The following is a 21,497-nucleotide window of genomic DNA, read 5'->3' as shown; positions in this document are numbered from 1 at the left end:
TTCGGAACTGGGACGTGTGAAGGTTGTCGTAAGTGCGGCCATTAAGTGCATGTTTAATTGTCATTAATAATTATTCTTGTATGCTTAATAAATCTGAGAACATCTAACATATAATGCTGTGAATTCTATTGTTTTGAGGAGTAAATTATAAGTAAGCACTCCCATCATCTATTAATCATAGATTGGGGGGGGGGGGGGAAGGATTAGGAATGGGTGGTTACCAAGTTTGGCTTTTTATAAAAGGACTGATGATGTTAGTTTTAAAGGGGCAGGAGGAATAGCGCCCATGGAAAGGGAGCTAATTAAAAAGCCAGTGATCATTTAGCCAAGGATAGCAGTGGTCAGGAGCTGGGGGCAAATCTCTCGCATCCGATGAGGGACAACTTGTGAGAAGCGACAGCAAGTGGCGAGGAGGAGGTAATGATGATACCTGCATGGTTTGTCCCTGCAGATGAAGCCGGTCCTTACAAGACAGTTCATAGAAATCGTAGAACTCCATGAATGATTTCTCCATCACACTTCTGAGTGAACGGAAAACATCACAATAATTATCATTCAGTAGTTTAACTCGTAAATATTTCAGGCTGGTGTATCCATTTTGAAATAAAACTTAATTTACTGCAGTAAAATGCATCTTACTGGTTGTATCTTTACAGATTTTTTTTTTAACCAAATTGCAAACCTGATCATGTGAAAAAGCTATTAACAGAAATGTTCAATAATCGATTAATGATCTTGTATCAAATCTTTTGAGTAGACAGGGCAGAATCCTAGCTGTTTCAACCCATTCTGTGCAAAACCACGGATTAGTGAAATCTGCAATATCCTTAATCCAGTCATCAGGCAGAAGATTGGGTGCGTCATCTCTTCCTTGCACAGCCTGCTAACACTAACCTCCTCCTGCCCAGCATAACTCAACCTCAAAGCCCAAGAGAGATTCAATTCAGTGTGCTTTTTATATTTAGTGTCAGCCGTGGCTCAGTGGACAGCACTCTCGCCTCGGAGTCAGAAGGTTGTGGGTTCAAGTCCCCACTCCAGAGACGAGAGCACAAAATCTAGGCTGACTCTCCCAGTACTGAGGGAGTGCTGCACTGTTGGAGTTGCCGTCTATTGGATGAGATGTTAAACCGAGGCCCCGTCTGCCCTCTCGGGTTGAGATAAAATATTCCACGGCACTATTTCGAAGAAGAGCAGGGGAGTTCTCCCCGGTGTCCTGGCCAATATTTATCCCTCAATCAACATAACAAAAACAGATTATCTGGTCATTATCACATTGCTGTTTGTGGGAGCTTGCTGTGAGCAAATTGGCTGCCGTGTTTCCTACATTACAGCAGTGACTACACTTCAAAAGTACTTAATTGGCTGTAAAGCGCTTTGAGACATCCAGTGGGTGTAAAAGGCGCTATAGAAATGCAAGTTTGACTTCATTCCCAAGTCAAGGGAGTTGTTGTACCGCACGTGAGCCTAGAGACCATGGACTCTGGATTCTCCACCAATTTTCATTACTCACTGAGTGCCCTCCATTATGTCAGATGCAGCTATGATGGCTGAACACTAAAATGCAGCTTTGCTTGCTTGACTTCATTTGGCAGATGACTGGGTGATAAACAACTAAAGATCTACTTATATTCATACAATGCTTTTAAACCCACCAAAATGCTACACAATTGGGTTTCAGACCTGAGTAGGAGGGAGGATTATGGAGGTGGCCAAGACATTGTTGAAGAGGTATTCTTTTGAGAAGACCTTTGAAGTTGGGGAGGGATGTAGCAAGATGGAGGGAGGGGGGCTGAATAGAGCTATCTATGGTAGATTGGGAGGGGGACTTGCAGTATTAAAGTTGGAAGAGCAGAGAGCTATAGCAGCGATGCAAAGCTGGAAAGGTTGCTGGCAGGGAAGAGCAAGGCCGTGGAGGGACTTGCCAATGAGATCAAGGATTTTGAAATGGATGTGCCGAGGAATGGAGAGCCAATGGAAGTCAGCAAGGAGAGGCAAGATAGATAAGTGGGACTTTGTGCAGTATAGGATGTGGGTGGCAGGGTTTGGAAGAGTCGGGAGCTTACATAGAGTGCAGCACTGGAGGTCATCAAGAAGGGAGACATGAATCAACTGAGCGGCCTGCGCTGTCCAGGGAGAGTATAAATACTCGGGCACGGGCCCAGCTTGCGCAGGGCATTCTTAACAGGAACTAGTGAAGGACACAACTAGACCTCCATGTTGTAAAGCAGTTGATTAAAGCTTTGTTTAACACTTGGACCAAGTGCCTAGTAGTTTTCTTACATCAAAGGGTGTTGGGAAAGCGGAGTCTGGAAGTGACAAAGGTATGGACGAGGGATTAGCTGGTAGTGGGGTGAGGCTGGGATGGAGATGGATGATGTTTCAGGAGGTGGAAAGAAAGAATGGCTTGGATTTCTACAGCGCCTTTCATGACCTCAGGACGTCCCAACGCGCTTTACAGCCAATTAAGTACTTTTTGAAGTGTAGTCACTGTTGTAATGTAGGAAACGCGGTAGACAATTTCCACAAAGCAAGCTCCCATAAACAGCAATGTAATAATGACCAGATAATCTGTTTTAGTGATGTTAATTGAGGATAAATATTGGCCCAGGACACTGGAGATAGCTCCCCTGCTCTTCTCCAAAAGGTGCCATGGGATCTTACGTCCACCTGAGAGGGCAGACGTGGCCTCAGATAAACGTCTCATCTGAAAGACGGCACCTCCAACAGTGCAGCACTCCTTCAGTTCTGCACTGTTAGCCTAGATTTTGTGCTCAAGTGTCTGGAATGGGGACTTGAACCCACGACCTTCTGACTCAGAGGCCAGAGTGCTACCCTCTGAGCCACGGCTGACAGTAGGTAGTCTTAGTGATGACTGGATGTGGACTTTGCAGCTCAGCTGGTGGTCGAGCTGGCTCTGAGCTGTGCTTCATCCATACAGTGTTAAATGCTGAACAGCATAAGCTGCTTATAAAAGTCAAAATTTGCACTTGGGTGTTTGGTCTGTTATAACCAGCTGTCTACAATATCCCTCTGAGGTCCGAAAGTGGAAGGACGAAGATGATTAAAGCTCTCCTCACCTAGTACAAGGATTTAAAAATACTGCAGCACTTCCCAATGCAGCCAGGAGCCGCCAGCAGATAGTCCTGTGCTGGCGAGCGCAACACATGCTGAACTCAATAACAGCTGCTACAGTAATTGCCGCTCTGCTCGGGTACGGGAGTGGGTTGCAAAAAGCAGGCAATGAGGCTCCACAATGCTTTTTAAAATCAGAGATTAAAGCTTCCTTCACCTAGCGCAGGATTTTAAAATGTATTATAGAGCCTCCCACTGCTGAAACCTGCTCCAAGTCCCGGCCGTGTACTGAATGAATGCGAGTGCAGCTGACTACTGCACGAACTAGACATGCGCGGTCTTCCGCAACGTGTTTGAACAGGCAGGAGGTGGCTGCATGAGGTGGCGGTGTAAAATACTGAAACCAGACTGATACCTGGGATGGCAGGAATGACGTATGAGGAGAGATTGAGTCGATTAGGCTTATATTCGCTGGAGTTTAGAAGAATGAGAGGGGATCTCATTGAAACTTATAAAATTCTAACAGGACTAGACAGATTAGATGCAGGAAGGATGTTCCTGATGGCGGGGGAGTCCAGAGCCAGGGGTCACAGTCTAAGGATAAGGGGTAAGCCATTTAGGACTGAGATAAGGAGGAATTTCTTCACCCAGAGAGTGGTGAACCTGTGGAATTCTCTGCCACAGAGGGCAGTTGAGACCAATTCATTAAATATACTCAAGAGTTAGATATATTTCTTAAGGCTAAAGGGATCAAGGGATATGGGGAGAAAGCAGGGACAGGGTACTGAATTTGGATGATCAGCCAGGATCTCATTAAATGGTGGAGCAGGCTCGAGGGGCCAAATGGCCTACTCCTGCTCCTATCTTCTATGTTTCAGTCCTGTGCTAGGTACAGTAATCTGCTTTCTGATCAGTGTCAGCTATGCTCAGTCTCATCTCTGAGTCAGAAGGTTGTGGGTTCGCGCCCCACTCGAGACTTGAGTGCAAAATCTAAGCTGACAGCCCAGTACAGTGTTGAGAGAGGGCGCTGCACTGTTGGAGGAGTCACCTTTCAGGTGAGGCGTCAAGCCAAAGCCCTGCTTATATGTTCAGGTGGATGCAAAAGATCCCACGGTACCAATGTTCCCTTTAAACTGCATGGCTGTCTGGAGCTCTCGCGCAGGCTGCTCGCCGGCTTTGCAAGTGGAATAACGACACGTGCGCGAACATTGGAAGGGGCCGCGCAGCCACTCGAAGGGGCTGCGCAGCCACAAACAAAATTAGAGAGAACATTGCATGGCACTATTCAAATAAGAGCAAGAAGTTCTCCCCAGTGTTCTGGCCAAAAATCAATTCCCACAACCACCACCACCAAAACCGACTAACTCATGGCTGTTTGCGGGATCTTGCTGTGTGTTAAACTGGCTGCCACGTCTGTCTACATGACAACAGTGATTGCACTTCAAATGTAATTAATTGACTACGCAGAATTGACAGGGCCTTGTATAAATGCAAGTCCTTCCTTTCTTTACAAGCTGTTCCACTTTTTGTCTGCCAAAAGCAACTGCAATGCTGATTAAAAATCAAAGATTTAAAGCATTGCTTTGGGTTTTGACGATTTGCCTACATTTACTGATTGTCCACTATACCTGGATCAAATGCTGCCTCTTTTTTTTGGGGCATTCAAAACGCCGCGCCTGCGTGGTATTTGCATTTAAAAGCCGGCGAGTCGGTTGCGCGGGAGCTCCGGAACGCTGTGCAGCTTAAAGGCGACATTGCCTGTATCTGGTTTAAATGCAGCCAACTGTACACATTTAGCTGGAAAAGTGTCTGATGGGTTTAGCTATTCTCGACTACCTCCTTCACCTCTGCCTGCAAAACAAGCATCCAAAAACAATTCCTTTTGAAAATAATGGAGAATTCTGAAGTGTTTCAGTGGGAAAGTGTCAATATACTAAAATAGTGAACTAGTCATTGGAATTCATAGAATCATACAGCACAGAAGGAGGCCATTCAGCCCATCATTTCTGTGCTGGCTTTTCGAAAGAGCTCTCCAATTAGTTCCACTCCCCCTGCTCTTTCCCCAGAGCCCTGCAAATTTCTCCTGTTCAAGTATTTATCCAATTCCCTTTTGAAAGTTTCTGGTGAATCTGCTTCACTGCCCTTTCAGGCAGCGCGTTCCAGATCATAACGGCTCGCTGTGTAAAAAAAATTCTCATTCCTCCCCCCCCCCCCCCCCGCCCCTTTTTGCCAATTGTCTTAAATCGGTGTCCTCTGGTTACCGACCCTTCTGCCAGTGGAAACAGTTTCTCCCTGTATCAAAACCCCTCATAATTTTGAGCATTAATCAAATCAAACCATTTCCATTTCACACCGAGTTGAATGGACCCTCTGTGCAAGACACCGCTAGATCCAATACTCCAGTGGATGGTAAGTTACTAATTATACCCCTATTAGTGTGATATACGACTTACCTTAGTGCATCTGGACAGGGACACTTGCCGTCTAACATGTCACAAACGGCTACTCTGATAGATTCATGCCGTATGCATTCGTTATAGTTTTTACTGTCTCCGGGATGCCTCTCCTAAAAAGAGTAAATAAGTAAAAGTTTTTTTGTTGCAATTTTACAGATAACGCACACATATTTAAAAATATTTATAACCCTGCACATTTCCCCTGTCCAATTTTCTCTGCACCTTAAGGTGCTGACACCAGGGGTAGGATTTCAGTAGGGATGGCAGCCAATGTTCTCTTTAAGCTGCAGGTCCCGCGCAGCCGGCTCACCGGCATTTAAATAGGAAAAACCGCACATGCGCGGTATTTTGAATGGGGCACCCACATTTTTTTTTAAAGGGAACATTGATGGCGGCCTCTCTGTACCTCAGCCTTGTGACCAATCTTCCAGACAGTGCGTGCTGGCAGACTATTCAACCACGGGGGCCACCGCAGCCGAGTCCAATCCTGTCCGCGCACGGGTGTGGCACACTCACTCAAGCGGGCGACACCGGAAAGCATTCAGGATTGCAATCCCTGGCTGACATTCCACCGCGCCCCCCACCTACTTTGGCCCCCCCCCCCCCCCCGGATAGCGGGGGGGGCCAAAGTAGGCGGTTCAAAAAATAGACCAAAAGGAGGAGTTTTTTTTAATTATTCGTTCCTGGGGTGTGAGCGTCACTGGCAAGGCCAACATTTATTGCCCATCCCTAGTTGCCCCTTGAGAAGGTGGTGGTGAGCCGCCTTCTTGAACCGCTGCAGTCCGTGTGGTGAAAGTGCTCCCACAGTGCTGTTAGGGAGGGAGTTCCAGGATTTTGACCCAGCGACGATGAAGGATCGGCCGATATATTTCCAAGTCAGGATGGTGTGTGACTTGCAGGTGGTGGTGTTCCCATGCGCCTGCTGCCCCTGTCCTTCTAGGTAGTAGAGGTCACGGGTTAGGCATGTGTTACTGGGCGGGTGAGTGGGATACCACATGCCAATACTGGCAAAATGTTCTTGTTAAGGAAACAGCAGGAAAACCTCATGTCAATTCCACGTGTGAAACTAAACCCATCAATTATAAAAGTGAATCTTTTCTTTCCGCCCCCCTCACGACGGCGTTAAGCCATTGCTGGAGCTCGTTCCCATGGGTAGCAGTCACCCAGAGTACCTCATCCAAGTGGTTATTATTCACGCGTGAGCCTTGGTGGCGGATGGTGACAGCTGTTCAACTACAAGAGGTGCCACCGAACAAGATTGTGCCTTCAACCCAAGTGCGCTTCCAGCAGAGGTCACCGTGCAGTGACTGGAAACGGGAACCCTAGATGATTTCCCTTTCCCAATACAGGGCATCAAGGCCAACTGTAGCACCTCGACCACCATCCCTGCCGAGATAAGCAAACTCGGCACAGGAGCGGATTGGAACCAGGAACCATCCTGTCCGCGACAGCTCAATACCACACCGGATAGACTCTCAGACACGAGGGGAAGCACAGGATCTGTCGAAACCGCAGATTAGCACAAAGGCTGCATTGACAGAAATTTTTTAACTCAAGTTTGTCAATCATATAACTGCATTCCCTTCACACATCCCAGCTCTCTGGAGATCACCAAGAAATTCTGAAGACACAAGCCCGTTAGTTATTACATGCAGCACAGAAACAGGCCATTTGGCCCAACTGTTTTATGACAGCGTGTATGCTCCACACGGGCCTCCTCCCACTCTATTTCATCTAACCACATCAGCGCACCCTTCTATTCCTTTCTCCCTCATGTACTTATCCAACTTCCTCTTAAAAGCAAGTTTTTATTTTTAAAATCAAAATTACAAATGTATAAGTAGATCTCAAAACTTTACCAATATTAAATGTACTTTAGCTCACCTGTTCAAAACCTGGCTCGTTGTGATATGGGTTCTCGGTCATAAGGGACTGAATGGATATGAGTACAGAGGAGATGCTCTGGGCTGGGCTCCACGCAGGCCCTGTCCATGTGCTTAAAAAAAAGAAAGCATTGCCTTAAAATACAGTAGAAATCTCTTAGAAGGCCAGTGATGACTCCAAACCATCCCAGCATGATATGAGTATTCACTCCAATTCCCTTGTTCATGTGCAGAAAATCAGCATACTTAAAGCAGTCTGTGGAACCAGTGTCCAAACATTCCCTTTAAATTGGTCACCAGCACAGGTTTAAACGGTGCTCCAGGCGGGTTTAACCTAGACTTCATCTCCCACGTGTGTATGTATATCTCTCACACACACACACGGCATGACATCGCTGTGCTGTCCCTGAAAAGGACCAAACTGTAACTGCACATTCACACATTAGAGTGCACAAAATGTTACAGAATTTTGCACCTCTGATGTGAAGTTCCGAATGTTGCCTTGTGCTTGTTAAATTGTACAGCTTCTTTAACAGCAAGGTCGCCTCATCTGTGACCCAGGCTCCCGACATTTCTCAGAAAGGTCGAAAAAGCTACTTGCCTAATGACACAAAATAAGGGATGGTTGGTGGGGGTGCAGTGGTGATTTTTGGGCATGGATTTAGCCCAAATGAGCCCAGTAGTGTGCACACGCCTGTAATTAATCCACAACCCGTTACTTTAAATGCACTATCCCCTCTTAACTGTGATTTAATCTGTGCGTACCCAAGTATGCTGAGGCACACTTTGCCATTCCGGTAGAAGTTTGGGTTAAACCGCACCATGTTGTTTCCAGTTGTCATGAGCTTGACCCTTGGCGGGTGGATGGGATAGTCAGGAGGGCAGCGAAAGAGAAAAAGAAAAAAGCCTCCTTCGTAAGGTGTGTCGAAGGGTCCCGTAATTAGTGCATGGATCTGTAGGCAGAAAAGACAGGAGACTTTACTGGGCATTAACAGACAAGAGAAAAATTTACCTGTAAAATGCTACACTCCATTACACAGTCCCAAACAAAATATTTCTTTATTGCACCAATAGAGAGCATTTTTAATTTCCATAACCTTAATCCTCAGCCTCCCGGCACACTTTGCAACTAGTTGACAGGAGCATTCTAGGATAAAGCAGGAAGGATCCAGGTTCGATTCCCGCTGTGTTGCTTGTTGGGGGCATTGTAGCGGACCGTCTTGTCCTGTCCTCATACGATGTTCATGTACACGCACGTTCCAGCAAGGGGTCACTGGTGAGCATCAGGAGCAAGACCCCTGGGTGATTTCCCCTGCCCTGCCCCACCCCCTCCCTAACCCAGGAAGGCCACAGCCAATTGTAGCGCACACCTGCCACCCTGGCCAATAGCCATTAGGTCAGCACAGACCAGGGGCCTCCTGATCTGTAATTTTGAGGCCACACCGGGCAGCATCTACAAGCCGATCCATCAAGGCAGCCACCATAAACTACATCCCTTGAACACAAGCTGGCTGACGCTCTTCTTTATAATATTGTTGATGTAAAAGTTCAGCCTTGATCTTATTGAATGGCGGAGCAGGCTCGAGGGGCCGAGTGGCCTGCTCCTATTTCTTATATTCTTATGTAATGCAATCTTCTAGTAATACGTTAAAAACCTTACTTTGGTTCTTTTGCCAATTAACTTAAAATATAAATACATGGATTTTACTCTATTCTACTGGAACACTTTAATATAGTACAGAAAATGCTGGAAATACTCAGCAGGTCAGGCAGCATCTATGGAGAGAGAAAGAGTTAAGGTTTCAACTTCTGACGAAAGGTCACAGACCTGAAACGTTAACTCTGTTTCTCTCTCCACGGAAGCTGCCTGACCGGTTGAGCACTCCCAGCATTTTGTGTTTATATTTCAGATTTCCAGCATCCGCAGTGTTTCGCCTTTTGCTATATATTGCCGTTGTTTGGATGCTACGTGAAATACTGCACCGTGTAACATGTAACGTGTCTCAGTCGCACCTTAGTCATATCTTGCGGGTCTGGGACAACAAACATTCCTGGCGGTGGCTCTTTGTATATAGACATGATATCCCTGCAGCACACAAAAAAAAATACATTAAAACACACTGTGTTAAACTCGCAACAGAATGGAAGAAGATGGCAACTCACTTAATCATTCTCAGAGATGCCTTTAAAATTATGAAGGGGTTCGATAGGGTAGACGTAGAGAAAGTGTTTCCACTTGTGAGGCAACACAAAACTAAGGGTCATAAATATAAGAGTGATTTCTGCCCTCCTGCCATTTACTCCAGCTCTCCTGAAGACCCTGACTCGTGTGAAGTATGATTCCGCGACCACCACAGTCCTCCCGTGCTGTGTCCTTGTGACCAATGTTCCCTTTAAGCTGCGCAACACTCTGGAGGTCCCGCACAGCCGGCTCACCTGCTTTTAAAAGGAAAAACCGCGCATGCGCGGAACTTTGAATGGACTGCACAGCCCGTTAAAGGGGCTGCGGGGCCCAAGAAAAAAAACTAGAGGAAACATTGCTTGTGACCAACGTTCCCTCTGAGCTGCGCCACCACGCAGCTCTGTCGGTCCCGCACAGTCTGGGACCGGCTTTTCTGATGTTAAATTGCGCGCATGCGTGAAACTGTCAATGGGCCGCGCACCCCCCAAAAAATGAGGGGGAACATTGCTTGTGATCATTCTTCACATCAGCGCTGGACCGCTATTCCACTGTGGAAGGAATCACAACCAAGCCTCAGCTTAACCTAACCAGAGGTTCACGTGTGCAATTTCCGGCAGGGATTGCTGGATAGCAATCTGGAGTGGGAACTCTGACCTTAGCCGTGGGCCACTGAGGCCCGTTGTAGAGCTCCCCACCGTGGCCCTAGCTGAGATTTGCTAACTCAGCACTTGCCTGAGAAAAAGAATGGGATCTTTCTGCTCACAGCTCGTGCAGTAGCGCACAATATTATTTTGAGAGTTGGAAAAAAAAGGACGATTTCCTCCCCAACAGTCTGTGGGACAGAACATCAAGTTCAAGCCCCAGGCTTTAGCGAGGGAACGTATGAATTAGCAGGAGTCGGCCACACGGCCCCTCGAGCCTGCTCCGCCATTCAATCAGATCATGGCTGATCATCGACCTCAACTCCACTTTCCCGCCCAATCCCCATATCCCTTGATTCCTCTAGAGTCCAAAAATCTATCGCTCTCAGTCTTGAATATACTCAATGATTCAGCATCCACAGCCCTTTCGGGTAGAGAATTCCAAAGATTCACAACCCTAAGTAAAGAAATTCCTCATCTCAGTCTTCCAGCATGACGCCGTCAACTAGAAGTACTGAATGCCAGATTTAATTTAAAAAAAGATTCAGTCAGGTAACCGGTACAAACAGGCTTCAAACAATAGCAGCTGTTAATGTCTCCTCTACCTCCACAGGCATAAAGAATTTTGACGTTCTCAAGTGTCTTCCATGCTGGAGGTTCCCGTTCCTCCAGCACCTCAGGGGGCCAACCTTCATAGCTCAACCAAGACAGTTAGCATCAGCAGGCTGTTAAGGCCATGAGGTTCATCACAGTCCAGCTCCATCTTCTCTGTACCTAAGGTCCACACGAGTCCACTTTCCAACGGGACTTGTGGGACAGCGACCTGGAACTGGAGCCTGAGCTGATTCATCCGCCGCCCTCCCTCCAACTTTAAAAGGAGGAAACAGTTGTTGCTGAAGTTGTAGGTAGCCCTGGCAAGTTACCAGCTCATTGGAATTTCCAGACACACCCAACCCTGTAAACCGAGTAAGGAACAGGCACAGAAAAAATTAGCACGAAACAGAAGCCACAGCATTTAGAGTGATTGAGGATTTCACTGATCATCCGCAGTCCCCACCTTAAAGTCAACCCAGTGTTACAATTTGACAAGGGTCACCACCAATTTACAATAATGTTAACAATTTCTAAAATAATTTTCATAGAATGATACAGCACAGGTCATTCAGCCCATCGTGTCCGTGCCAGCTCTTTGAGCTAGCCAATTAGTCCCACTCAGCTCTTTCCCCAAAGCTCCTGTTTTGTTTAAGATTATGTTTATAACTTTATTAGGTTAAGTAACTCATCTGTCATTTCTCTAACAGTGCGAGGTGTGGTGACTAACAGCTGAAACTAGAGAACAGGAATACTGAAGCCATTGTTTCCAGCACCCACCGTAAACTCTGCCCCCCTTGCCACCGACTCCATCCCCCAAGCCGGCCACTCCCTCAGGCTGAAGCACCTTGCTGTCCTGTTTGTTCCATAGCTGAGCTTCAAACCCTACATCCCATCCATCACCAAAACTGCTCACCTCCACGCCGTCAGCTGCCCGTATCGCACCCCCACCAAAGGCCTAATCCGTGTTTTTGTCAGTTCTACTCTCGATTTCCCCAACGCCCCCCCCTCCCAGCTTCCAATCCTCCACTCTTCATAAACTCCAACCCATCCAAAATTCAGACACCCATATCCTGTCCCACACTAATTACCACTCATCTATTGTGTCCCCTGCCCTTGTTGACCCTAAACTGGTTCCCAGTCCCCAACGCAATGAATTTAAAATCTCCATCCTCATCTTCAAGTCTCTCCATGGCCTCACCCCATCACCTCCTCCAGCCTTATATACCGTCCCACAATCCCACCATAGGTGGTAGAACCCGCAGCGACCCGAGTTCCACTCTCTGGAACTCTCTTCTCCTTGACTTCTCATTCTACCTTCAAAGACCTTCTTGAAACCCACCTCTTCCACTAAGCTCCTAACTCTCCCATTATGGCCCAGTGTCCATTTTGTTTTATATTTTCTCCTCTTAACACTTTGGGACGTTCTGCTACGGTGAAAGACGTGGTAGTTATGGGGTGCGGTAGCAGAGTGGTTATGTTGCTGGGTTAATAATCCAGAGGCCTGGACTAATGATCCGGAGACATGAGTTCAAATCCCACCACGGCAGCTGGGGAACTTAAATTCAATTAATTAAATAAAACTAGAATAAAAAGCTAGCGTCAGTAATGGTGACCATGAAGTTAGGGAAGGAAATCTGCCGTCTTTACCCAGTCTGGCCTATATGACTCCAGACCCACAGCAATGTGGTTGACTCTTAACTGCGCTCTGTAATGGCCCAGCAAGCCACTCAGTTGTACCAAAGCACCACCATGTAAGTGGCTCACCATGTAGATATATATAGGGAGTAAGCTGGGGAAGGGTTGAAAGCTTATCTTGAGCGTGGACAGCAATGTTTCCTTTATTTTTTTTGGGTGCGTGGTACCTTTAACGGGCTGTGCGGCCCATTCAAATTGCGTGGCTTTTCCTATTGTAAAGTCAGCAAGCGGCCTGCGCGGGTGCTCCAGACAGCTGCACAGTATGTAATGTGTCTCTCTGTAAATAAAGGCTTGTAAGCAACTAAAGGCTAGACTCTAGTATTCTATCCTTCACCACCTGGCTATCCGGCTTTTACAGGAACTGTATATTGCCGAGTGTAGCAAAGTTCACAGGTAGATGCAAATGAAATCTGCCCAAATGTTTCAGCCCCAGGACAGCCTCCGAGATTTTTGACCTATTGATCCGAATATAATTCCACTACATTCTGACTTGAATTGAAGCAAGTTTCAATGGTAGTGGAATCTTTGGGGGCATTGGCAGAGCTTTCTGTTTCGAGGTTGCAGTGTAAACGTTTGGGTTTACGCCAGGCAGTCGGCCTCACTGCAAATGGCAAGTCCCTGCTCTGAGGACCATCGCAGTAAAAGGGAGGCAGCAATCCAAAGGGAGCTGCTTGTGCCACAAGCAAAGTGGGAGGGGAAGTTAAATAATGGCTCGAGTTTCCCTGGGCTTCTCTCAATCACCACCCAGGGACTGGTTACACAGCAAATGTCACACAAGGCAAGTTGCTGCAGTTAGCAGGGGTTGGTAGATAGGCTTGGGAGTGGTGTGCAGCACAGGATAGCGTTACAATGATGGGGTTCGAATCACTGGACAAGTTCAATTCCGTTTTCATTGCTTGGAATTCAGTGATTTTTTACCAGTGTTTTAGAATCAAATTCCATGATTCGTTCCATTTCTCAGTGAAAGAAATGACAACCATTGAGCCTCATAAAGCTATAAATTCCCAATCCGAGTGACTCAGCTTACTTTACCGTAACACACTGATCACTGGAAAAAGCCCTAGTTGGGTATGGTGTGGCAGCAATGATCAGTAAGGAAGTTTCCATAGAATTATAGAATAGTACAGCACAGGAGGTGGCCATTCGGCCCATCGAGTCTGCGCCGGCTCTTTCGAAGAGCAATCCAGTTAGTCCCACTCCCCCACTCTTTCCCCATATCCCTGCAATTTTTTCTCCTTCAGGTATTTATCCAATTCCGTTTTTGAAGGCTACTATTGAATCTGTATCCATCGTCCTATCAGGCACCGCATTCCAAATCCTAACCACTCGCTGTGTAAAAAAGTTTTTCCTCATGTCGCCTCTGGTTCTTTTGCCAATCGCCTTAAATCTGTGTCCTCTGGTCAATACCCTTCAGCCACTAGAAACAGTTTCTCTTTATTTACTCTTTATTTAATCTATCTATAACTTAAACTAGATCAAGTAATTAGCTTATATTTTTTGTTTTTTTAGCTAAGTTGATACATGAACTTTAATTAAATAAATAAAACAAGGTTATGGGCCAGGTGACCTCTTTACTGCAGCTTTCAGGGCAGAACAATGCCAGCCTCTCGCGAGATCTGAGGTTTGCACCCCCTGCAACCTCACAATAAAGTACCTCAGAAGCAAATTTCAGACCCAACAGACAATAGCTGGACAGGTAATGGGCCCCTTATTAAACCCCAGAGTCGAGCTCCCCCGTCCACTATGCTTTTGAGCCATACAGACCACAAGGTCCCGGGTTCAACCTCCAGTCTGTGCTGATTTAGTTGATCTCGGCTGTGCTTCGGCAACAGGTTGGGGTAAGGGTAAAGAGGTTTCAAATGAGGCAGATCTGCCACTCTATCACTGCCTATGGAACGTTGCTACACATAAAGTGCTGGACATCAGATGAGAACAGGATTAAGCTCAGCTGTGATGGCTCCCATAGTCGAGTTTCTCACCAACACTCATGGTCTCTGTTCACCCATGAAGGTTGGGCACTTGGGAGGGATGCCGGATGGTCACCAGCACATACCAAGGGGAAAAAAGCTGGAATTTACAAAACCCATGTCCTAAATCCTCGATCTACACCTTAAACATTCACTCCCTCCACCACCGGCGCACCATGGCTGCAGTGTGGACCAAGGCTTCTTCGACAGCACCTCCAAACCCCGCGTCCTCTACCACCTAGAAGGACAAGGGCAACAGGCGCACAGGAACACCACCACCTCCAAGTTACACACCATCCTGACTTGGAAATATATCGGCCGTTCCTTCATCGTCGCTGGGTCAACATCCTGGAACTCCCTCCCTTACAGCGCTGTGGGAGTACCATCGCCACACGGACTGCAGCGGTTCAAGGCGGCGGCTCACCACCACCTTCTCAAGGGCAATTAGGGATGGGCAATAAATGCTGGCTTTGCCAGTGACACCCACATCCCAGGAACGAAAAAAAACGTACATATGAACTGATGAGTGCGATGGGATCTGCGTGAGGAGGTCACCAAGATATAGTGAGAGCAAGGAAATTACATTCAGGAACTTAAACATTACGTACTTTACTAAAGCATCTGGTGCTGTCAGAATGTGGGCAGAACGCAGTCAGTAATTCAGTTTGTCGTGTCTTTCTGGCTCCAGTTTTGTGATAATGTTTTACTATCACATGCAAAGCCTCAGCAAATGTCAAACCTCAGTAAAAGGGAGAGCAAACCCAGTGGCAAGACTGAAGAAAAGGGCACTTGGCACCAAATGCTAAAGTTTGGCAAAAGGGTGATATCCCCCAATGCCAGACGTTGGAATAAAAGATACTGGCTAATGGAAAGAAAGGGCAGACTTGCGTTTCTATAGTGCTTTTCAATGACCTCAGGACGTCCCAAAGCACTTTACAGTCAATGAAGTGCTTTTGAAGCGTAGTCACTGTTGTAATGTAGGAAACGCGGTGGCCAATTTGCACACAGCAAGATCCCACAAACAGTGAATGCACTAATGACCAGATAATCTATATATTTTTTTAAAGTGATGCTGGCTGAGGGATAAATATATGGGCCAGGACACTGGGGAGAACTCCCCAGCTTTTCTTCGAAATGGTGTCATGGGATCTTTTACATCCACCCGAGAGGGCAGATGGGGCCTCGGTTTAATGTCTCATCCGAAAGACTCCCTCAGCACTGCACTGGGAGCGACAGCTTAGATTTTGCGCTCAAGTCTCTGGAGTGGGGCATGAACCCACAACCTTAGGACTCGGAGGCGAGACTGCTACTCACTGAGCCACGACTGACCTGGCAAATAAGAACATAACATAAGAAATAGGAGGAGTAGGCCATACCAGCTCTGGGACAGGAAGGAGTTGTACCGATGGGACGGGTTCCACCTGAACCGGGATGGGACCCGTGTCCTAGCGGAAAGGGTAAATAGGGAGGTGGCAAAGGCTTTAAACTAGTAAGATGGGGGGGGGAGGGATCTACAAGAAATGTAACCAGCCTAAATATAAACAAAACAGGAAAGGAGAGCATAGGAAAGAGTAAAGTAAGGGAGGACATTGATGGCAAGGGAATAAATAGGGTTATAGAACAGGAATTTAAAAAGATAGTTAAAAATAAAGTGAGAGGAACTGCTATTAAAAATGAGTTAAACTGTCTGTACAGCAATGCACACAGTGTCTGTAATAAAACAGGGGAGCTGGAGGCAATCATGTGTTGTGAGGAACCAGACATAGTAGGGATTACTGAGACATGGCTACAGAAAAATCAGGACTGGGAATTAAACATTGCAGGGCATAACATATTTAGAAAAAATAATGAGGGGAAAAGGGGAGGTGGAGCAGCTGTACTTATTAGGGATAACAATGGCAGTAGAAAAAAGCGACGCAGCTATCAGCAAGACAGAAATTGAATCCATGTGGATAGAGATAAAAGATAATAAAGGATCAATCACACTAATAGAGGTAGTCTACAGACCTCCTACTAGTGGAAGGGAGGTGGAGGAAGAAATATACAAACAAATTAGGGAAATGAGTAAAAAACAGAATCATCATCATGGGGGATTTCAACCACCCTGATATTAATTGGACAGAAGAGATAGGTAAAGAGGACAAGGGAATGGAGTTCCTACAATGTGTACAGGACTCCTTTCTAACTCAATATGTAAAAAGCCCAAGGGAGGATTCGCTATTGGATCTAGTAATGGGGAATTAACCAGAGCAGATAAGAGAAGTAGGGGAACATCTAGGCAATTGTGACCATAAGATGATAATAATTGAGAAGGACATAAGTATGACGAAAACTAGGTTAATAGATTGGAGAAAAGCTGAGTTTATGGGGCTGAGAATAGAACTTGGGAAAGTCTAGAGGGTGCGAGTCTAGGTGGGGTAGAGGAACAAAGGGATCTCGGAGGACAAATTCACAAATCAATAAAAGTTGTGACACAGATTAGCAAGGCCATAAAAAAGCAAACGAAGCACTAGGGTTTATTTCTAGCGGTACAGAATTGAAAAGTAGGGAAGTTATGCTAAACCTGTATCAAACCTTGGTTAGACACCCCTCGAGCCTGCCCAGCCATTCAATAAGATCATGGCTTTTCCACCCTATCCCCATATCCCTTGATTTTCTTAGGGCCAAAAACCTATCGATCTCAGTCTTGAAGATACTCATCGACTGAGCATCCATGGCTCTTTGGGGTAGAGAATTCCAAAGATTCATCAACCTCCGAGTGAAGAAATTTCTCTTCATCTTAGTTCTAAATGGCCGACCCCTTATCCTGAGACCTCTGGTTCTAGACTCGCCAGCCGGGGGAAACAGCCTCAGTATCTACCCTGTCAAGCCCTCCAAGAATTTTATACCGTTTTAATGAGATCACCTCTCATTCTTCTAAACTTCAGGCTATAGGCCCATTCTACTCAATCTCTCCTCATAGGACAGCCCTCTCATCCCAGGGATCAGTCCGGTGAACCTTTGTTGCTCCGCCTCTAAGGCAAGTATATCCTTCCTTAGGTAAGGAGGCCGAAACTGTACAAAAATTACAGCAAGACTCCCATACTCTTATACTCCAACCCTCTTGTAGTAAAGGTTAACATACCATTTACCTTCCCAATTGCTTGCTGTACCTGCATGTTACCTTTCTGCGATTTGTGTACAAGGACCCCCAAATCCCTCTGAATACCAACATTTACTAGTCTTTCACCATTTAAAAAATATTCTGCTTTTCCATTCTTCTTACCAAAGTGGATAATTTCACACTTCCCATTATACTTCATCTGTCGCCTTCTTTCCCAATCACTTAAATTGGTGTATATACCCTTTGCAGCCTCTTTGTGTCCTCCTCACAGCTCACTTTCCCACCCGTCTTTGCATCATCAGCAAACTCAGTCCCCTCATCCAAGTCACTAATATAGATTGTAAATAGCTGAGGCCCAAGCACTGATCCTTACGGCACCCCACTAGTTTACACCCTGCCATCCCGAAAATGACCCGTTTATTCCTACTCTCTGTTTTCTGTCTGTTAACCAATTCTCAATCCATGTTAATATATTATCCCTAATCCCATGTGCCCTAATCTTAGTGTGCTAAGCACCCACGCTGTGCCAAGCCAAAGATACAAGCAAATATCCCTATGTGCTCATTTAAACACCACAGTCCAGAGGCTGAAACACCTATGGAACTGGTTGGGATAGGACACTGAACAATATTCACCAGCTGATCTGAATAAATATCAGATCTCACCAAGGTCTTTCGGATTACATAGGATATACGGCACAGAAACAGGCCATTCGGCCCAACCAGTCCATGCCGGTTGTTTATGCTCCACTCGAGCCTCCTCCCGTCTTTCCTCATCTAACTCTTATCAGCATAACCCTCTATTCCCTTCTCCCTCGTGCTTGTCCAGCCTCCCCTTAAATGCATCTATACTATTCGCTTCAACCACTCCCTGTGGTAGCGAGTTCCACATTCTCACCACTCTCTGGGTAAAGAAGTTTCTTCCGAATTCCCTATTGGATTTCTTGGTGACTATCTTATATTGATGGACTCTAGTTTTGCTCTTCCCCACAAGTGGAAACATTCTCTGAATCCACTCTATCAAAACCTTTCATGATTTTAAAGACCTCTATTAGATCACCACTCAGCCTTCTTTCAAGAGAAAAGAGACCCAGCCTGTTCATCCTTTCCTGATATGTATACCCTCGCATTTCTGGTATCATCCTTGTAAATCTTCTTGGCACCCTCTCCAGTGCCTCTATATCCTTTTTATAATATGGTGACCAGAACTGTACGCAGTACTGTGTGTGGTCTAACCAAGGTTCGATACAGGTTTAGCATAACTTCCCTACTTTTCAATTCTATACCTCTAGAAATAAACCCTAGTGCTTGATTTGCTTTTTTATGGCCTTGCTAACCTGTGTCGCAACTTTTATTGATTTGTGTATTTGTACTCCGAGATCCCTTTGTTCCTCTACCCCACCTAGACTCGCACCCTCCAAGTGATAAGTGACCTCCCTATTCTTCCTACCAAAATGTAATACCTCACATTTATCTGTGTTGAACTTCATTTGTCAATTATATGCCCATTCTGCAAGTTTATTAATGTCCTCCTGTACTTTGTTGCAGTCCTCCTCAGTATTGACTATCCCCCGCAATTTGGTGTCATCCGCAAATTTAGAATTTGGGTTATATAGGTTATCCTACAAATCACACAAGGAAAGCTTCAGTTGATACATAAACCAAAAACTATTTCTTCGTGGCCTTATTTGAATAGGAAATAGCTTGCTGCGGTCGTTTCTTAGAATGTAACCTTGTGAGTCATTTATTGGAGCAACATCATTCTCACAGAATGTCCAAATTAATCATTACTATGCCTCGATTTTAAAATTACTCATGTGTTCAAACCCTTCCATGGCCTCGTCCCTCTCTTATCTCTGTAACCTCCTCCAGCCTTACAACCAAAGCTCCCTGTAAGCTGCACTTGTTCTGCATGGCCTGTTTCTTTTAACACGCTGTCCCTTTAAATTTCTGCACATGTGCGGTATTTACAATGTAAAAGCCAGTGAACGGCCTGCGCGGGACCTTTCAGATTACTGAGTGGCCGTGTGTGCAGCTTAGCGGGAACATTGCCTACACAACCCTCTGAGATCTCCGCGCTCCTCCAATTCTGGCCTCTTGCACATTCCAGATTTTAATCGCTCCACCATTGGTGGCCGTGCTTTCAGCTGCTTAGGGCCCTAAGCTCTGGAATTCCCTCCCTAAACCTCTCCACCTCTCTCTCCTCCTTTAAGACGCCCCTTAAAGCCGACCTCTTTGGCCAAGCTTTTGGTCACCTGCCCTAATATCTCCTTGTGTGACTCAGTGTCTAATTTTGTTTGATAATCGCTCCTGTGAAACACCTTGGGACGGTTTACGACATTAAAAGCGCTTTATAAATACAAGTTCTTGTACATGGAGACAAAGTGGGGCGGGACTGCTGTATTAATGGTCAGTTCTGCAGAGCGGGGAAGGAGACAGGTTTGCGCCCCGCTCCTTTGCTGATACGAGCTGCGCTGCGAGGGTCGGTGCAGAGTCCACACTGCCGTGTTCCCCCAGCCGAGGGATGGAAAAAAGAAAATTGGGAGCACACAACTCCTTTTATTAATCGATAAGGATGATTAAATCATCAGACGGGGACACGTAAAATATAAGTACTCCATTTCTAGGGGGGCAGAAGCACAAGTTCCAAATTGTTCTCTTTCTCCACAATGCCCTCTGGTGCCCACTGGTCGCGGAAAGCCTCAGGCGTACCATCGGACACCGCATGCTCCCTCGCCAGGGACACCCGGGTGCCGACACAGCCGTGGAAGAGAGGCAGGCAGCCAGAGCAAACATCCTCATCATTGAGGACATAAATCAGGCCTGGGTGCTCTGCTTTGCCTGTTTCTAGCTCGGGGCAGTCTGGGGGGCACCCCCCCCACTTTTCACCTGGAGGCCAAATGGGCAAATAAGTAGTAGGAGAAACTGTTGATAAACAACATTTCACGTCCAGTCATCTCTCCCCTCATGCATGCAGCTCTTGGTTCCTGGCTCTGCTCTTCTCATCCAGCTGATCGATCAAGGATAGTAATTCATTTTGTTTTAACATGGAACTTCTCCCTCAACAGAATCGCTCTCCTAACCCCATTCACGTCCGCTCACAGATGAGATGTTAAACCAAGGTGCTCTCTCAGGTGGATGTAAAAGATCCCACGGCACTATTGCGAAGAGGAGATGGAGAGTTCTCTCCCCAGTGTCCTTGCTGTGCGCAAATTAGCTGCCGCGTTTCCTACATTACAACAGTGACTACACTTCAAAAGTACTTCATTGGCTGTAAAGCGCTTTGGGATGTCCTGAGGTTGTGAAAGGCACTATATTAATGCAAGTCTTTCTTTCTCTCATACTGTTGTCACAGCTCACTCTCTGTGTAAAGGAGAGCAGGATACTGAAAATAAATTACAATGTCTGCTGTAGAGCTTAGTGCCTTTGAAGTATAGTCACTATTGAAACCATTCGGCCCATCGTGCCTGCTCTTTGAAAGAGCTCTCCAATTAGTCCCACTCCCCTGATCTTTCCCCACAGCCCTGTAAGTTCTTTCCCTTCAATATTTCTCTAATTCCCCTCTGAAAGTTACTATTGAATCTGCTTCCACCGCCCTTTCAGAAAGTTCCAGATCCTAACAACTCACTGTGTAAAATTATTTTTCCTCATCTCACCTGTTTCTTTCTCAATTCACCTTAAATCTGTCCCCTCTGGTTACCGACCCTTCCGTCACTGGAAACAGTTTCTCCTTATTTACTCTATCAAAACCCCTCATGATTTTGAACACCTCTATCAAATCTCCTAACCTTCTCTGCTCTAAGGAGAGCAACCCCAGCTTCTCCAGTCTCTCCACATAACTGAAGTCCCTCATCCCATGTATTATTCTAGTAAATCTCCTCTGCACCCTCTCCAAGGCCTTGACA

The 21,497-nt window shown here is 46.2% G+C and overlaps 1 protein-coding gene across 1 annotated transcript in view; it reads right to left on the bottom strand.

The window, feature by feature from the left end:
* Window positions 1-21,497, bottom strand: part of ube2z (ubiquitin-conjugating enzyme E2Z) — a 39,248-nt gene that overhangs the window by 8,673 nt on the left and 9,078 nt on the right. The window contains exons 2-6 of the mRNA XM_085966174.1: window positions 9,425-9,497; window positions 8,177-8,364; window positions 7,413-7,524; window positions 5,526-5,638; window positions 431-521 (exon numbers count right to left, since the gene is read on the bottom strand). Of these exons, the coding sequence (XP_085822300.1) occupies window positions 431-521; window positions 5,526-5,638; window positions 7,413-7,524; window positions 8,177-8,364; window positions 9,425-9,497 (577 nt within the window). The remainder of the gene's footprint in view (window positions 1-430; window positions 522-5,525; window positions 5,639-7,412; window positions 7,525-8,176; window positions 8,365-9,424; window positions 9,498-21,497) is intronic.

The sequence above is a fragment of the Somniosus microcephalus genome, chromosome 24, assembly GCF_052327205.1.
Source record: "Somniosus microcephalus isolate GS21.2 chromosome 24, FLI_Smic_1.0, whole genome shotgun sequence".
Taxonomy (NCBI): domain Eukaryota; kingdom Metazoa; phylum Chordata; class Chondrichthyes; order Squaliformes; family Somniosidae; genus Somniosus; species Somniosus microcephalus.
The sequence above is the reverse complement of the archived record's forward strand: the minus strand, read 5'-3'. Positions and strand labels throughout refer to the sequence as shown.